At 39.2% G+C, this 19,579-nt stretch overlaps 1 protein-coding gene across 1 annotated transcript in view; it reads right to left on the bottom strand.

Moving 5' to 3' along the window:
• LOC110966569 (spondin-1-like) overlaps positions 1–19,579 on the bottom strand; it is a 142,399-nt gene that overhangs the window by 12,315 nt on the left and 110,505 nt on the right. The window contains 7 exon segments of the mRNA XM_051951858.1: positions 4,934–5,116; positions 10,581–10,656; positions 12,137–12,277; positions 19,244–19,260; positions 19,263–19,299; positions 19,301–19,376; positions 19,378–19,443. Coding sequence (XP_051807818.1) covers positions 4,934–5,116; positions 10,581–10,656; positions 12,137–12,277; positions 19,244–19,260; positions 19,263–19,299; positions 19,301–19,376; positions 19,378–19,443 — 596 coding nt within the window.

Below are 19,579 nucleotides of genomic sequence, written 5' to 3'. Positions count from 1 at the left end.
ATCTCTGCTGGGTTCTAAAACAGCAAATACAGGAAAAAAGCATTTATTTTATGGTCAAATACAGTTACATAACTAGAATTAAATACATGTAGTATATTTTTGGATGATTTAAGTTTAAAAAAGGTATTTTCTGGTCACAGTGTGAAAAGACAATTTACTGTGGTAATGATGTGGGAATTTTTGTAGAAATTACAATTAAAAACAGCACATTTTTACAGTGCGTCATGGCTTACTGAGCTCTTTAAATTATCTTCTGCCATTATAAAGCTTTAAAGACTTTAAACAAGCGACTGAAACCCTCAAACCTTCAGGTCTTTGATTTCAGTGTTTCCTTTAAAGTCAGAACCTCCAGTCGCTCTGAATCACCGCAAACCTCCGTCCTCAGATTTGCTCCTGCTCACGGTTGAAAGTTCCATTTTCAAGAAAAGAAAATTGCCTGGTGTCTCTTTTAACAAGGCGAGCTGCCCGGGGGACGTCCTTTTCACGGCGAGGCCTGGGGGAGTCGATATGTTTGACCTCGGCCAGTATCGGCGGCACAGCGACTCCTGGAGCTTAACAAGGCTCCACTCTGGAGTGTTTTATCACCATTAGCTTCAACATCTGCCTATTCTTCACGTCCACTCAGACACTGTACGAGCCTGACTGCCTTTCCCTTCCAACAAGATAGTCCGCCAAAAAAAAAAGAGGGGATTTTACAAAGAACAGAGCCAGTAAATTGGAATTTTATCCAAACTTTGGAACAACTTCCAGAGGATTCTCATTACTAGCGTTGCTCACAAAAGGAGCGAATCATTAATAAAAGATAACAGGTATCTGCAGCTCGAAAGAGGCTTTCCCAGGAATATTAATCAACCTCAGAGACGCCCCCCTGCAATTATCAATCTCCCAGCGCTACGCTAACGGAGCGCTAAATGAAAACAAAGGAGAACAAGAAGCTACCTGTGTAGCCGCCTGATAATCGATAAGAGGAGCAGCGGAGGGTGGAGGTGTTGGAGCTCCACACGACTGATGACTGCCAGACGCCCTGGGAGGAGGACGAGGACGAAGGCGGACGCTGACTGTGCTGCTTCTCAGCGTTTGTTCCGAACTGACAACTTCACTGGAAATTGGACAAAAAGCAAACTCCTGGGGTTTCATGCTCATGTGAGCGCCTGTTGTGCGACTGGAGGAGGTTGTTACCGGCAGTAAAAAGAGCATCAAACTGACAACGCCGGCTGAAATCACACAGAAAAGTTTCTTCCTTTGACAACAGCAGACAGAGGAAGGAAAGAAATGAGGGACATTTGACGTTAATTTGCTAAATAAGGTTCCTGAAAATATGGGGGGTTAAAGAGAAGGTTCTTTTGGACTCTTTGGAATTACAGAATTTTAAATCATCTCATGCTGTTCTACTTGACCCCAACTGTTCCTGAACATGTGACCTCTGGCAGGAGGTCATTAATCATCACAGAAGTCTTTGTCATGGTCCCCTTTTACGAGCTAAAGCTCCATAAATCTCTGTTTGCCAACATGAACTATTCATAGTCCGTATTTATGTGCTGTCCTAGTCGATTCCAGTTTGTCCTAAATACATCATCTCTGGTCAGATGCCATTAAGTGTCACAGACGTCTTTGTCATGGTGCCCTTTTACGAGCTAAAGCTCCATAATGCTCGCTGTTTGCCAACAACGCCGGCTAAAATCACACAGAAAAGTTTCTTGTTTTGACAACAATAGACAAAGAGAAGAAAGAAATAAGGGAAGGGATGAGTTGATGCGAACTAGGTTCCTGAAAATATGGGAAGTTGATGAGAAGGTTCTTTTGGAATCTTTAGAATTACAGGATGCAGATTTTAGATAATTTAACGGTCTTCTAGTTCACCCCAACTCTTCCTGAACACGTGATCTCTGGTTGGAGGTCATTAAGTGTCACAGAAGTCTTTGCCATGGTGCCTCTTTACTAGCTAAACCCCTACAATGCTCTTTGCTTGCCAACAGGGAACAATCTGTAGTTTTTTTCTTCTTCTGTGGGACTGGGGTGGTGGTTGCTTGCAGTAAAGCAGCAAATCAGATAGAAAAGTTTCTCCTTTTGACAACAACAGACAGAGGGAGGGTAGAAGTGAGGGAAAGGTTGATGCTAATTTGCTGAAACACCTCCAGCACCAGCTTTGATACCATGAACTGTGAACCTCAGCTCTGTTAACATGTTTGGATCCTAATTGGGTTCCTGAAAACACACAATCCTGCAGTTGTTCTTCTTGGCTTTATCACAATAATGACCGCATGCTGTGTTGATTTCTGTAAGTCACAGATAAATACAATCAAATCCCGATTTAAGCATTCAGGATGCGCGAGGCCGCCCAGCGTTAGCAGCTAATCCACATAATCTTTTATGTTTCACAGGAGTAATTAGGGTATCTAATCACCAGTGTTTGCTCAGTGTAATTAGGGATTTGCTGTGTTTTGTCACATATTCTCTTGATGTAAGCACATCGTCCTGGGCTGAATCTGCAGATTCTCCTGCTAATCACAGCGGTGCCACCTGTTTCCCCACAGACGCTGTAATCCTCCACAACAACAGGGGCACACAGAGGAACATTTGTGGGTAAAATAATTCCACGAGGCTGTGAAATATGAATGAAGCAGCGTCTTTTTAAGGTTTAAGCCACAGCGAAGCTCCCAGAGTCACAGAGATAAATACCTCGGCGTTAATCTGCTTATTGTTTTGAGCGTTCACCGATTGACCCGCTTGTCGATCGGAATTCAACGCCCCGGACTCTGAAACGATTAGAGCCTTAAGAAATGCAATCTGTGTCATTTCGAGGCTTCTTTGTGTAATGAAGCGTTGCAGCAAACAAAAACAGCAGAAGGCTTATATTCAGGCAGTAAAATAAAAATTTGTGAATACAAGTCTGAACACTGAAGGGACACTTAGTGAAGTAGTGCACAATGAATGAAAGGTATCGCAAGTATACGTACGACAACGGACGGCAGAATGGAGAATTCTTTTTAGATTCAGCACATTTTACTTTATAGTACAGCTTAAATAATTATTGGACACCTTTTCTATTCTTTCTACACAACAGAACCTTTAATTTAGTTAAAATTTCTTAAATTCTAGACTTTCTTTATGGGATGTTGTCCATTTTATCCAGCTATTTTATTCTGTTTTACCCTTTATTGATTAACTTTTGCTTATATATTATCTAGAATTATTTTTTAACCTTGTTTTTATGGTTTCACCGCTTATTACTCCACCAAAGAAGGATCAATCGACGTTGGTTTGTCTCTCTGTCTGTCTGTCAGCAACATTACTCAAAAACAGACTAACAGATTTGGAAGAAATTTCCAGGGAAGGCCAGAAATGACACAAGGACCAAGTGATTAGATTTTGGCAGTGATGCAGCTTATAGTCTGGATCCATGGATTTGTTAAAGATTTCTGTAACTTTAACTAATATGGAGCAACTCTGACTAAAGCAGAGCAACTTTAAATAATATAGAGCAACTTTAACTCATTAAGAGCAACTTCATCTGATAATATCAACTTTAGCTGAAATGGAGCAACTTTAATTCATGTGCACGGCCGTTCAAAAGTTTGGGATCACTTATAAAAGTCCTTATTTTTAAAAGAAAACCCTTTTTTCCCCCAATGAAGATAACAATAAATGAATGATAAATCCAGTGCAGTCATAGTTAATGTGGTAAATGACTATTCTATCTGTAAACAGCTGATTTTTAATGGAATATCTCCATAGAGGTACAGAGGAACATTTCCAGCAACCATCACTCCTGTGTTCTAATGCTACATTGTGTTAGCTAATGGTGCTGAAAGGCTCATTGATGATTAGAAAACCCTTGTGCAGTGATGTTAGCACATGGAAAAAAGTGGGAGATTTTATGGAAAATGTGGAATAGTCTGGGTGACCCCAAACTTTTGAACGGTAGTGTATCTACCGATAATCCAAGCTAAATTATCACTTAAAAATGCATTAAAGAAAATTGCAAGATGCCAAGAAGACAAAGAGAGATGTCGCTAATTGGCTTGGAACCAGTAAAACAGCTGTTCTTTGAAACCTGTAGAAGAAAATGAAACATTTCTGCACCAAAAACCACAAAGGACAAGAAAGAAAAGCAGTGCTAATAATTATTTGTACAATTGTGTTCACTGAGACGTCTGTTTGCACTTATCTGGACAGAAATATCAGGCAAAGAAATGCTGCTGCTGAAGTTGTGGTTGAAGAGAAGCTACTTTTGGGACCTCGGGTGTGTTTTTCTAACAGATGGAAGGCTTTTGAGAGACATGTCGGTCAAATCTCTCAGGATCTGAAGTGGACGATCGACACACAAAACACAATCAACAAAACGGAGCCGGCAGAGGATGAAGTTCAACCAGCCCGAGGAGCTGCTGATCCTTTTCTACACTGCGGTAATCCAGACTTTTTGCTGCACTTCAGATGCTGTCTGGTCACAAAAAAAGAACAGAGACCAACTGCAGCATACAGTCAGAACTGCAGAGAAATCACTGAAACTGACCTAACGTCTGTCCACGACTTAAGCATCTGTTTAGTAGCTGAAAAAATGCATCTAATTTCTCACTGAGAGCGAAGAAGAAATGTTTTTACTGCTGAAGTGTAAGTGCCATAAATTTGATAAATACCAAAGTGTTGATGCTCCGCAGTGAGATAAAGCATTTCTTTTTGGAGGGAATTAAAAAGCAGTTATGTTCAATTTAACGAGAAGAAAAAGAATTATCTGCACTTATCTGCACAAACAAACGTAATTTATTGAAGGAAAACTGGTTGAGAAAGCTTCTTCTCTTATAAACGCTGCATTAATTGTACCTGTAGGGTTGTAAAATGAACTTCTGATCAGTTTAACCACACTGCAGGATCACTCTACGTGGTATTTTCTATCTATATTACATTATATATACATGTGCCAGTGAGTGTTTACCCTCCATGCTGCATCCGGGGCCCATGCAGGGCTGGAAGTCCTGGGTGTGGGGACACGGTACGCTGAGGTCCAGCTGAGCCTTCAGCATCCTCTGCCTCATCCTGCGACCTTTTTCACACGTGGCGCTGCTGCAGGCCGACCACGGCGACCAGCCCGAGTAGATGCACGTCTCCGGAGTGTCGTCTGAGGGGAGAAACATGGAGGGAAGGCGATAAATAACCGCTCGAATGGTTTCACTTTCTGGTAAGTTTTTGTTCTTCTAACAGTTATTTCTGACATGTGGACGATGCTTTCTTTATGTCTCATCTCACGCAGCATGAAGGCCTCAAAGGTCCTCAGGTGGTTTGAATTTTGTCCGACAGATTTGAGCTTCTCAGTTCACTTGAGCGAATACTTTTCGGCTACATCCCCGCTTAGTCTGGGAGTCCCTCAGGGCTCCATTCTGGGCCCAGTGCTGTTTCCAGTATACACTTGAATTCCAAAACAACAAACGTCTTTTTTTGCGTTATATGATTCGATAATGGATCAATTTAGAAATGAGAAACTTGCATAAATGCAATTCTGCAATGGAAGAGTGGAAAAAAAGCATTAGTATGGCCATTTTTATGTTTTAGACCATAATCAAAATCAAAAGACCAAACCAAACCATGTCAGGGGATCAGTAGCTCAGTAAGCTATATGCTTAGCATCTCTGGGAAATCTGTCAACCATTTCAGGTTCTACCTCACGAACTCATCCAGACAATACCAAAAGTGTGCAAAGCAGTAATCAAAGCAAAGGTGGCTATTTTGAAGAATCCAAAAAACAAAACATGTTTTGACTTATTTCACATTTTTTTTGTTTACTTCATAATTCCATGTGTTCATTCATAGTTTTGTAGCCTAGCCATGCTACACCCATGTTTCTGATGGCACAAGGGTCTAGGGAAGCTCGACAGGGAGGGAGGCGGGCTAAAAGGTTGTCTATCAAATCCCTCTGCAGCAATTGGGTAGGTATACAACCAATTAACGCAACGAATAGGCTGACGTAGTTCCGAGAGCACCGGCGGATTGTGGCTAAGTCCCATTAGCTTCCCAACCAGCGGAGCCGCGGAGCCAACTGGTATATTAAGGATTTACCATATCCCGTCGGCATCAGTCCAAATACGTCTTTCTTCTCAATGAAACACTTCAGTGCCGTCCTTTGTTTATCTTTCAAGTTGAATTTTAGCTTCAAATCTTTAAGGGCTGTGACCAAAGCCGAGTTGAAAGATAACTGTTTATTGTGCGCCGGTTGTTTCTGTCAGTTACGCCCGCCTTCTGACTCTACACTTCATGGTGATTGGTCCGGCCAGTTTTAGGAGAATCCAGCCTCGAGCCTTATGGAGGGTAACTAGACCCACCCTGGCAGAGAATTAAATTCGTTGCCATGGGTTGTCTAGCGCGGCTAGGCTAATAGTTTTGATGCCTTCGGTGAGAATCTACAATGGAGTCAGTCATGAAAATAAAGAAAAAAACATTAAAATGAGAAGCTGTGTCCAAACGTTTGACCGGTCGTGTGCATTTTATTAAACTTACACAAATATATAATGAATGATAAATCCAGTGTAGACGTAGTTAATGTGGTAAATGACTATTCTATCTGTAAACGGCTGATTTTTAATGGAATATCTCCATAGGGGTACAGAGGAACATTTCCAGCAACCATCACTGTGTTCTAATGCTACATTGTGTTAGCTAATGGTGTTGAAAGGCTCATTGACTGTTAGAAAACTCTTGTGCAGTTATGTTAACACATGGATAAAAGTGGGAGACTTCATGGAAAACGTGGAATAGTCTGGGTGACCCCAAACTTTTGAGCTGTAGTGTATTTGTATCGTCTACAGATACTCCAAGCTAAATTATCACTTAAAAATGCATTAAAGAAAACTGCGAGATGACAAGAAGACAAAGAGAGATGTCGCTAATTGGCTTGGAGTCAGCAAAACAGCTGTTCTTTGAAACCCCAAGAAGAAAATGAAGCTTTTCTGCATCAAGACTGTAAAAGACAAGAAAGAAAACCTTTCTGACGGTGTTCTAATAATTATAGAAAATGTTATGATTTTCCTTCAAATAACGGTAATTATCTGTCAAATAATTCTGTTTTTTACTGTTTTAAATACAGTAAAAGTAGTATAATTTTATGGTCTCAACTGTACATTTTTTACAGTGCTCCTGACTTTGTTGCATCTTTTCATTTATCATCATTATATTTGAACCATTTCATTCTACTGTGTTTTATTGGATGCTATTTATTCCTAACTGTGCAGGACTTTGGTTGTTTTAAAGTGTTTTCTAGCTGAAGTTCAGAGGAAGTGAAGAACGTGGATGATGAACGTCTGCGAAGGCGATTACTGCAGGTAGTCGACCACTAAGTGACATCTGAGCGGCGACGGGAAGCAGGAGGATGATTTGTGAACGTCTCGTCCAATTAGAGCTTCGAGGAGCTACCGGCTTCAATTAATATCGCTCTCCTGAGGCACAGAAAATGATCCAGAGTCGGACCGCCGGGACCAACCTCAGCGAGCCCGGTTCTGCAGGATAACATGAAACGACAGAGGAAACGTGGAAGTTAAAGCTCCGCAGGGAAAAGAAGCAGCGGATCCTCAATCGTCACACACCGAGGGAGAACAGAAGCAAACCGAGTGAGGAGGACGTTTATTAGACAGCAGGAGATCCTTGTTAGGGATTCTGCTGCGTGGACAGAATCCTGCACAGCGATGCAGAGAATAAACACCGCCCTGGATAGAGCGTCTGTGAGGATAAAGAGGGAATAAAAAACAACTTATCCTGCAGCTAGAAGGTCACAGAGCAGATTCACTTTGTGCTGCTTTGTGCAACCCGCTGTGCAAAGGTGTTGAAAAAAAGGTGTTTAAAGCAGGATCAGATTTAAACCTTAGAATAAATAAACTTTTAGTGCTGAACTTTTGCCTCCGCTTCCAGCAGAGAGCTTTCTGTTGACTGTAATGTGTCCAACAGCCGCAAAATGACACTAATCATGATCTAAAATTAATGTTTGAGTGTGAAAATGTGATTTTCTTGTGTGTTGATGTGCAGGTGGCAGCTGATAACGTTACTTTAACCCTCTGAAACCCCAAAACAGCCGGCCAGCAGGTTTTAAAGATGTGCTGTCTTTAAAAAATCACCACAATTGCAGCATTTATCAACAGTAGTGGAATAAACCGTGAAAATTGCGGAAAATTTAACATAAAAAAGTGCTTTGGTAGGAATAAACTTTTAAAAGAACAAGTAGTTTCACAGAAAGTCAGATTTTTAGAACAATAATTTACCTAAAATGACAAATACTCGAACATAAAGTAGTATTTTGGGAGGAATAAACTTTTAAAAGTAGAAATAATTGGACATAAAGTTGGATTTAGGAAGAAAAAAAACCTTTAAAAGTACAAGTACTTCGGCAGAAAGCAGTATTTTAGGTGTAACAAATCCTTAAAAATATAAGTACATGGATACAAAGTCGTGTTTTTTGGGGAAAAAAACTTTAACAAGTAGAAGCAATTGGACATAAAGTTGTGTTTTGGTTGGAGTAAACTTTGAAAAGTAGCTGTACTTGGACACAAAGTTGTCTTTTGGGAGAAATAAACCTTTAAAATCACAACGTCTTTGCTAGAAAGGTACTAATTGGGTGGAATACATGTTACAAACTGCTCATATTTGACAGAAAGTTGTGATTTGGAAGGAAAAAACCTTTAATCGTACAGGTACTTTGACATAATATCAGACTTTTTGGTAGAATAACCCTTTAAAACTACAAGCACTTGGACAGAAAGTAGTGTTTTGGGTGAAATAAACCTCTAAAACTAAATGTACTTGAACTGAAAGTTGTATTTTGGGAGAAAAACATTTGAAACCACAACTTATTTATTATAAAGCACTAATTAGGTGCAAAACACCTCTTCAAAATATTAGTAAGTGGAGAAAAATTAGTGTTCTGAGTGTAATTAAGGTTTAAAATAGCAGATATGTGGACATAAAACAGTATTTTAGATGGAATAAACCTTGAAAAGTATGTTGTGCTCTTTAAGTCAGTCCTTGGTCTGTCTGGGAAGAAGAACATCTCGTCCTGTACATTTAGTAGAAGCCGGTCAAAGACGTCTATGTTTTCTTCAGTGATTGGGCAGCTGTGAATAATTTAGATTGTCTTGATTGTTGTTGTGGCTGAACTCCATTCGATTCATATCCTGTCGATATTAATGAATAAATCTAGTTTGCTTTAACCGCTCATCTCTGGGAGTCATTTTTATCACTCTGTTATGATGTTAGAACCTCAGAGGTTTTAGTAGAAATATGGATCCATCCATATATATATACACTTATAGGAACTTTATGGAGACTTTTTGGATTTTTTTAAAAACTTTTTTCCATTTTGAAGGTCCAATAAACATTCATTATTGTTATTTTGACAGCTTTACGTCATTTTTGACCATTTTTGTCTTTTTTTCTCATTTTGAGTCTTCTAAAACAATTCTCAAGTATTTTTTTTTTTTTGCCATTTTGGACAAATTTCTTTTAATTTCAGACAAGATTTAAGTCCTCATTGGTGGAATGTCGACCCAAGACTGCATTTTAGCAGAAATGTAGATCCATCCATAAATATATACTTACAGGAACTTTCTGTAGACACAATACCAACCTGGTATGGAAATTTTAAGAACAGTAGAGGAATGAACTGTAAACACTGCAGATAACTGAACATAAACTAGTATTGTGGGAGGACTAGACCTTTAAATGTACAAGTACTTGGACACAAAAGTATATTTTGGGAGAAACAAACCTTTAAAACCACAACTTGTTCGTTAAAAAGTAGTAACAGCTTGGAATACACGTTGAAAACTGCACATATTTCACATAAAGTCGTATTTTGGAAAGAATAAACCTTCAAAAGTACAAATACATGGACACTAAGTAATCTTTTGGAGGGAATCAACCTTTAAAACTTAAGTATTTGGACAAAAAGTACTATTTGGGTGGAACAAACCCTTAAAACCATAATTTGTTTCTTAATAAAATACAAATTGGGAGGATTAAACCTTGAAGACTGCTCATATTTGACATAAAGTAGTATTTTGGAAGGAATAAACCTTTAATAGTAGAACTACTTTGACATAAAGCCAGAACTTTGGTAGAATAAAGCTTTAAAAGGATAAGTACTTTGACATGAAGTAATGTTTTGGATGGAATAAACCTTTATAACTACTCTTTTTTTTTTTGCTAGAATGTGATAAAAACACATTCTGTCGCCCTGCAGACAGACTTCATATGCCTTCCTTCTGAGACATCACTTACAGGCTCTCTGCTGCATCCCATAATACCAGGTCCATTTGATGAGGGCAGGACTCAAACCTTCACACAGCAGGATGCAGATACAACCTGCCAGATGGGTAATGTGACTACCTGACCTCCGTCTGAGGCTTTAATGAGACGCTGGGTGTCCTTCAGCATCAGAAAACTCTACGGTCACAGCGAGTGTTTAGCAAACACCGAGGAATGTAATATCCCATAATGACGGGTCTGAAGGATCTGCTAAACATCCAGCGAGCTCTCTGAGTGGATCTATTGTTCCTCTGAATCACTATAATCAGCTCAGTGTGTGTTTTCTGAGCTTACTGCACCTTCCTCCTTCTCCTCCTGTCCGATATCGGCCACGATGTCGTCGATGGTGTCGGGCACCACGTTGCACTGTTCTCCCTGAGTGGAAGAGGAAAGATGGGGTCAGATACGACACAAAAATGTTCAAAAATGTGTCCTTACCAAGCAAGGTTAAAGCACAAGACTCCATCTATGGACATAAAAACTGCAGAGTGGCCTAAAAAGTTGCTAATAATCATTTTAAAATCCATTTAGTAACTTATTTCAAGAGGTTTGTGATTGTATATTGACAAAGTATGTCCTGATCAAGGTGCTTCTCAACTGGTTGGTATTTAAGCTTGTTGTAAAGGAGGAACACAATTAGTGGCATTTCAGTACTTTTCTTAATCAACAATTGGCAGCATTGTCTATCTAGAACGGATTAATTGAAAACGGTGGGCATTTACCATGTCCTGATATAAGGTGTCTTATTTAGGATTAATGAAGTTGAACCCTACTTTTAGTGCATCTTACATACCACTGGAATATAAGAACACAATTGCAGTTGATTCTAGTTTGTTTTGAACTCATGAGTTCTAGTCAGAGGTCATTAATCGTCACAGAAGTCTTTGTCATGGTGGCCCTTTACTAGCTAAACTCCCACAATGTCTCTGCCTCCTCTGGTCTCTACAGTATTAAGCATAAAGAGACTCCACCTGGTGGCACAACCAGGTACTGCAGCTAATTTAGCTAATCAGAGAATAATCACTCAATCAATCAAACTTTATTTATATAGCACTTTTGATAGAAAAATGCAACACAAAGTGCTGAACATGGGGTGATCGAGGGTCTTTTTAATTGATCAGTATGGGCACAAATCCAAGTCTGGTTCTTTGTTTACATCTGCTGTCAGGAAGAACGGAAGAACACAATCAGTGGAAGTCAGTGTTTAGGTTAAATAAAGTCTTATCTTATATACCACTGGAATATAAGAAAATGATTAGAGTTGATTCCAGTCTTTTTTATCCTTGTTACTCTAGTCAGAGGTCACTAATCATCACGGAAGTCTTTGTCATGGTGCACCTTTACTAGCTAAACCCCTACAATGCCTCCACCTCCTCTGGTCTCTGCAGTACTAAACAGCAAGAGCCTCCACCTGCTAGCTAATTAGCTAATTTAGCTAATCAGAGAAAAATCATGGAAGCCAACCTGCCTCTATCCAGGAATTAAACATGTCCAGAGTGTAGAAATAGACAAAATGTCACTGCAGACTGATGAGCTCAAAAAAAAAAAAAAAAAAAAAAAAATCAGGATATGGCCTGATAAAGGGTCTTTTTAACTGATATAATAATAAATCTAAATCCAGTTCGTCGTTTACTTCTGCTGTCCAAGCAGAGCACAATTAGTTTTGAGGATGCTGGGGATGTAAATTTAAAATAAAATCCTTCATTATTTATAGGTGACAACGCTCTTTAAGCTGATCCCAACATTTTCCTAACAGCTGAGCTCTGTTTGGAGGTCATTAACTTGTCAGAAGTCTTTGTTATGGTGCCCGTTGCTAGCTAAGCCCCCACAGGGGCCATACAGACAGCTTTTTTACCTTTCTAGCGATACGCTCCACCACCACCTTGGCTACCGGAGTGATTGCGCCTCCCTCTGGGTCGTAGAAGGGGCTCTGGGGGTGGTCCAGGCTGGTCAGGGGCCGGATCTTCTCCTGAGGATTGGTGGGCTTGTTGGGCGACTGAAAAATGACAGAAAACAGGGTGAAAGTGAGCTACGAATGCAATATAGAACATTTGAAGCTGCTATAAAATACAGTATCACAACAAAAATGGGTCAAATAACTGCATGTGAACAGAAGGTGCTGCATTAATGTCTTGTTTAGCAAAATTCAGCTTGTTACTGTAGTTTATGTCCGACGATGACGAAGGTTTCATTTGAACATTAGGGATTTTGAGCGTCAAACACTTAACTTCTAGCATTCTGGTGAATTTTCTACCTCAGTTTATGGTGGAAATGTCTTCTTCCAAGATAAAAAATATACAGATAACTACGTTTTCACAAAAAAGTCAGTGGTTGTATGATTTCATAATTAATAAATAATTATGGAAAGACTTGTAACTGACTCCGACTATTATAGTTTTTTTTTTTTTTTTTTTTTTTACAGTTTTCATCATTTTATTTATTTAAAAAATAAAACTTTATATTTGTGGGACTTTTTCTTGTACATTTTAGAAATATTTGGAAGCTTTACTTATTTTTTTAAAACTTATTTTGTTAATTAGTTTTTTCATTTTACTTTTTATTTTTGCAGAAAATTAGTCAAAATGAGTGAAATCTTTCTTTTGTGCATATGTCATAAATATTTGGAGCATTTACTTATTTTTATACAATTTTTTCTTCACTTTTTTATATATTGCATTTTTTGTTTTTGTCAAAAAATTGTCAAAATCAGTGAAACCGGAAATCCTGTCCAAAATAATCGAGAAGATGGTCTAGAATTATTTCAGAATTTGTCCAAAAATGACTCAAATTGCTCAAATTACTCAAAATATTTCCAAAATTACTTAAATTTGTCCAAAAATGACTCAAAATTTGTCCTAAATTACTTAAACTTGTCCAAAATGGATTTACACACTGGATCAATAAAACAAATGGAGCATTAAACATCTTTCTTTCCACAGTTCCTGAGTGATTATTTCATCACAACAAACTGATGTACTGCAGGACTTCAGAGATGTTTAGAAGCCGTGAGGAGTTCTGAATTCTCCAGATATCCTGCACAGTGTCCTTCCTCTGTGCACGACATTTTAAAGAAATATATGCACGGCCCTGCTGTGTAATCTGTATTTACTCCCCTGTAAAATGTGCAGCCTTTCAGAAACATCCACAGGAGCCTTGTGTGTTTTTTCTGTGTTTGATTTTTTATTCAATGTCGACATCGTTTATGTAGAAACCGTGAATTAGCCTTTAGGCGATGGGAAGCTACCGCTGAGCCGTGCTGCTCCTACGTGGCCAAAAAAAATCAATTAATGCAAATTAAAGTAACTTCTATAAAAGCCTCTGGAATATTTCAAGCCTCCAGTAACCTTTCTGGATGGAATATTACAGCTGAACGCGATGAGAAGCTCCCAGGAGAAGAACCCCCCACTGCTCCCAACGCTGAATCTTTTAGCGCTACCGGGGCCTTTTACTTCCCGCCGCCTCCCCAGGTGGACGAGTTTCAAAGTGAATCTAGAGGTGAATCAGCTCTGACGGCCCTTCAAGGATCGGGGGAGGACGGACGTGCTCGAGGAAGACGCGTCGGGTGAAGATCGGGTCGCGATTTAAAGGGGAATCACTCCCAAAGTCCCACATTAGCATTGTGCTAACGGTGCCCCGGGCGTGAGGAGGTCGGAGTCCTGCAGGAAAACATCTGCCGCTGGATGCTGAGAATCAAAGACGCCGGAGGGAAGAGAGTCTCAGCCCGCCGCCGGTTTGGAGTAATCAAAGTTAAACAGCCCAAATTTAGGACGTGGGAATTATTTGCGGGAGAAGAATACTAATCCGATGTCTGTGAAACAGGCTTTAGGAAGAGAACAACAGGGTTCCTCTGGAGGGAAGCAACAGAGCAGCAGCGCTAATTTACAGCACCATTAATAAAAGTAATAAAGCTACGATAGAGGCTGGGATTCATTCGCATTTCTGATTAAAAAAATGAAAAGAATTAGAAAAACACAACATTTACTGGAGCCAGAAAGTGCAAAAGAACATCCAAGTTTCAAGTTTGTGCGATATTTGCTTCAAAATCTATTTATTCCATGTCTCATTTTTTTTAAAAATCACCAAAAACAAACAGTTTGCAGTAAATCATATTCTGTAAAAATAAAAAAAATTCAGTTTGTTGTGGCGTAAATAAAATCCCATGACTGACTCAGCTGTGACCAACAGTCACATTACAAAAATTCAGAGTTTTCAGGTTGAACTGCAGGCAGTTCTTCATTATTATTTTCGTGCTTTTAAACATGAATATGTGTTTTTTTCTGCATATTTTTCACACATTTTCAAAACGCTTCATTGTTTTTTTTAAAACTTTTTTTTAGCCATTTCATGTATTTATTTTAATAAATTTCTTTGATAAATTTTTAACATTTGTGGGATTTTTACTTGCAGACACACTGGGGGGAAAAAAGCAAAATAGATGTAAAGATGTTAAAATATATGAGTGAAAAATGAACGGTGAGGATAAGAGAGATCAAAGTGAGGAAACATGACTGTAGTGAGGAAAATGAGGCAACAGTGAGGAAAAATGGGCTCACAATGGAGTAAAATGATAAAATTAGTTCATAGTAAAGAAAGAAGAGTCTACAGTGAAGAAAAAGAGCCCAATATGAGGAGACATGAGTTCATAGAGAGGAAAAATTATCCCACAGTGGGGTAAAAAGATCCCATGGTGAGGAAAAATGAATTAATGAGGAAAAGAGTCCATATTAAGGAAAAATTGTCCACAGTGAGGAAAAATGAGTATACAGCGAGGATAAAATAGACTAAGTTGAGGAAAAATTAGTTCATAATAAGGAAAAATTAGACCATAGTGAGGAAAAATTAGTTCATAGTGATAAAAAAGGAGTCTACAGTGAAGTAAAATAGAGCCCAATGTGAGGAGACATGAGTTCATAGTGAGCTAAAAATGAGGCAACAGTGAGGAAAAAGGAGCACACAGCAAAGAATCATGAGTCATTGATGAGGGGAAAGTACTTTACAATGAGGAAAAGAGTCCAAAGTAAGGAAAAATTATCCCAAAGTGGAAAAAAATGAGTACACAGAGAGGATAAAACAGACCAAGGTGATTAAACATGAGGCAACAGTGAGGAAAAATTAACCTAAAGTGAGGAAAAATGATGCCACACTGTAGTAAAAAGAGCCCTAATTGAGGAAACATGAGTTCATAGTGAGGAAAAATGAGGCAACAATGAGGAGAAATCTGCACACAACGAGGAACAGAGTCCTTAGTGTGGAAAACAGAGTCAACAGTGACTAAAAATGACCAAAATGTGATGAAAACACCTGCCAAAAGACGTAAAAAAAAAGGTTGTAGAAATGGAAATAGGTAAATATCTGGAATATGTTTTATCAGACAAACCACTGGAATATTGATTCTGTTTTTTTTTTCAATGATGCTGAAATTAAATGATCAAAGGAATCAAGCTTCATTTTCTTCATTCCTTCTCCTTCATGGCTGTCCTGTTTCCATCGAGGTGCAGGACTTTATATTGAAAAATGAGCCCCGGTGAAGAAAAAAAAGAGCGTTTGATGTCGACACACATCATTTACATCCACCTAATCATCCTTTAATGAGAGGTTCTGGCAGCGTTTCCAGGTGTGTGTCCATGTATTGTTAGCATAAAAACCCTCCTTTACAGAGAGAAAAGACAGAAATACGTGACCAACATGAATCATTCTCTTTGTTCTCTCAACGCTGTCATGTGAAGTTTCATCTCTGGCTTTAATACATGCAGGGGAATCGAACGAGACGAGACGATCCAAGGACCCATCCTCATCTACGGCTCAGAACAACACATTCTCTTGTAGCTACAGGAGAGTTGAAAGTTTCTTCCCTGTCTGACCTTTTGCTGCTCTTTATCCTCCACTGTTCTGTGGAATCAAAGGCCGGCGACACAAATGCATTTAAAGCTCCTTCTTCACTCCGTCCCTCATTGGAGACAATGAAAAAGCTACTTCACTTGTAATATCTGCAAACAGAACCACGCTGTAAAAGCTTTGCCTTCGTGTGGCTGAAGTAAAGTCCTGTTCCACATAATCTGCTTTGGTGAAGGCAGTTTATCCTTTGCAGATTCTATAAACTCAAATGCACATTTTGATTTTTACTGAAAAACTGCTTTTCTAAGTTTCGACAAAGGGGTGAAAACTAAGTTTACCGCCGACATTTCATTGCAATTTTTCTGCTGCTAACAGGAAGCAGAAGTAAAGAAAAGGAAATGATGGTAAATCTGAAGACAAAATGATGTTCTTCCATTTCACTGGTCAAATTAATTTGAATAAATTATGTTAAATTACATGTTAAAGATTGAAATAAGTCACTTAAGTTGGTCCAACATTTCTCTTTTTCAGTGTAGTTCCATGATGATGATGTTCAAAAAATGAGCTCACGGTGAGGACAAATTAAACCCAAAGTGAAGAAAAATGAGTCAATAGTGAGAAAAAAAAAGCCCAGAGTTAGAGAAAGGAGCCCACAGTGAGGAAAAATAATTTTACAGTGAGAAAAAGAAGAAAAAAAAACGCCAAAGTGAAGAAAAATGAGTCCACCGTGAGGAAAAAAGAGCCTCCAGTGAGGAAACATGAGTTCATCGTGAGGAAAAATGACTCAAAAGTGAGGAAACATTACTTTGCAGTGAGGAAAAGAGAGTCGAATTATTAAGGAAAAAGTAACCCAAGTGACGAAAATGAGTCAACAGTGAAGAAAAATTACTTTACAGAAATGAAAAATTAGCCCACAGTGAGGAACAAAGTACCCACGGGTGAGAACAATAGTCACAGTGATGGGAAAAAGAGCCACATTGAGGAAAAAAATACTGTACAGTGAGGAAAAATGAGGTCCATAGTAAGAAAAAATGAACCCAAAGCGGGGAAACAAGAGACCAAGGAAAGAAAACACAAGTTCATTGGAGGAAAAAGTGGTTTACATTGGGGGAAATGAGCCCACAGTAAGGAAAAGATACAAACATGAGTTCATAGTGAGGAAAACGAGACAATCATGAGGAAAAATTGTCTCACAGTGATGGAAAAGAGCCCACACTTAGCAATGATACGTGAGGAAAAACGGCCAGAAACTGCTCACAGTATTTCCTATTTATACCATGTTTTCCACCTTAAATACACCGGCAAATATAGGAAGTGTTGGATTTTCAGACTTATATTTGAGATTACCTAAAATCATCCTAGGAAACCAGCAGGATGTGATGTGGTTCATGTCTGTGAGTTTTCTGAACCAGCTTCCCCTCTGCAGGAGCGGCTCTTTGCTTATTCATGAGCTTTGTAAACTATAAATACATCCTCTGGTCTCCAAACGTGTGATTAATACGGATGAGCGGCTTCCATCCCGACGACGTACAGAAAGTCAAGTCACGGTAACAGACAGGAAGTCGGGAGGTTTAACAGGAGTGGCAGGTTCAACAGGAAGTCAGCGGAGGTTTAACAGGAAGTCAGGAGGTTTAAACAGGAAGTCGGGAGGTTTAACAGGAAGTGGCAGGTTCAACAGGAAGTCAGGAGGTTTAACAGGAAGTGGCAGGTTCAACAGGAAGTCAGGAGGTTTAACAGGAAGTCGGGAGGTTTAACAGGAAAGTCGGGAGGTTTAACAGGAAGTCGGGAGGTTTAACAGGAAGTCTGGGAGGTTAACAGGAAGTGGCAGGTTCAACAGGAAGTCAGGAGGTTTAACAGGAAGTCGGGAGGTTTAACAGGAAGTCGGGAGGTTTAACAGGAAGTCGGGAGGTTTTAACAGGAAGTCGGGAGGTTTAACAGGAAGTCTGGGAGGTTTAACAGGAAGTCTGGGAGGTTTAACAGGAAGTCTGGAGGTTTAACAGGAAGTCTGGAGGTGACGTCCAACGTAAAGCTATGCAACCATCACCTGCTGGTTTGTTGACCCTTGTTAGCTGCTGCTAGTGAAAAGACCAACAAAAACTTAATTAGCTGTTGAGCTCTGCCTCAGTGCTCCTGTTTTGGACTGTTTGAATAGATTATGAATAGATTATGTCTGATGTCCTCGTGGAGGTCCTTCAGCTCCCGTTTGTGTGATAGAACACATTCACTGCTGTGGTAAATCAATGCAACATTTTCATCCAAAAACTAACCCAATCTGAAAACGTTCCCCTCTGACACCCTCAGAATAAGATGATTGTTTTTGTACAATAATTTAATTATATTTTAAAAGTTTTACCTTCATACTGTGAATATTTTCAGATGTACAGACCCTTGAAGTAGATAATGGGCTCCATATTTGGTGCTTTTCAATTACTTTATCCAGCCTTCAGAACTTCATCAGTACAGCAGATAAACACATGACATTTTAGGAGGAAAACACGTTTGAGTTCTGATAAATACTGCCACCCGATCATTTTTACATCCATCCAGGTGTCACAACCTAAGACAAAAAAATCTGAGCTACTTCTCTTAATTTTGTGCAACTCTTTCAGTCATCATGGACCAATTTTGCATAACATTTTCATCAGTTGTCAAGTAATTCTGGGAATTTTTAATGACCTTTTGAGCATTTGTGAGTCATTTTCAACAGATTTTGAGAAATTTGGGACAATTTGTGTGTAATTTCAGACAATATGGAATTAGCCAATTTTTGATGAAAATCTGAGATCTGAAAACCTGCATCCAGATCAGTTTTACATCTATCCAGGTGTCACAGTCTAAAGCCAAAAAATTGGAAAGATTTGTGTACTTTTAAACAACTTTCATGTATTTAGAAAAAAAAATCCCTTTGGACATTTTTGATTATTTTTTGACAACTTTGGTGTAATTTTAAACAATACAAGAATAATTCTGAACTGGATTTTCTCACTAATTGATGGATGGAAAAAAGTTTTTTGCACCACTGAGTAAATATTCAGTTAAATAAGTCAGAGCCAACTGTCTCCATTTGGTTGGGTGGGTCCAAATTGTGAAAACATTGGACCAACCAGGATAATTAAGGATAATTTACCTCATATGTGACTCCCCATCGGTCCCGGCGTCCCAGGGTATGAGGTCCGTCACCAAGCCTCTGGACCCAACCACAGTCCTTGGTGCACAGATCTTCTCCTGAAAGCCCAACGTTCCAGTCCGGACTCGGTCCACATGGTGAGGAAGGACATGAGGTGTCGAGTCCGATCCACCGAGAACTCTGCTGACGGAGCGGCTCGTCTGGTCAAAGAAAGGTAAGAAAAATCAAGAAAATATCCTCACTATTAACGGTAATAAGAGAAAAAATAACCTGATGATGAACTGCTCTAAGGGGCAACCATGACAAAGACTCCATGTGGTGGTTAATGGTCTCCAC

The sequence above is a fragment of the Acanthochromis polyacanthus genome, chromosome 8 (genome assembly GCF_021347895.1).
Source record: "Acanthochromis polyacanthus isolate Apoly-LR-REF ecotype Palm Island chromosome 8, KAUST_Apoly_ChrSc, whole genome shotgun sequence".
NCBI lineage: Eukaryota > Metazoa > Chordata > Actinopteri > Pomacentridae > Acanthochromis > Acanthochromis polyacanthus.
This window is presented reverse-complemented; position numbering and strand designations above follow the sequence as displayed.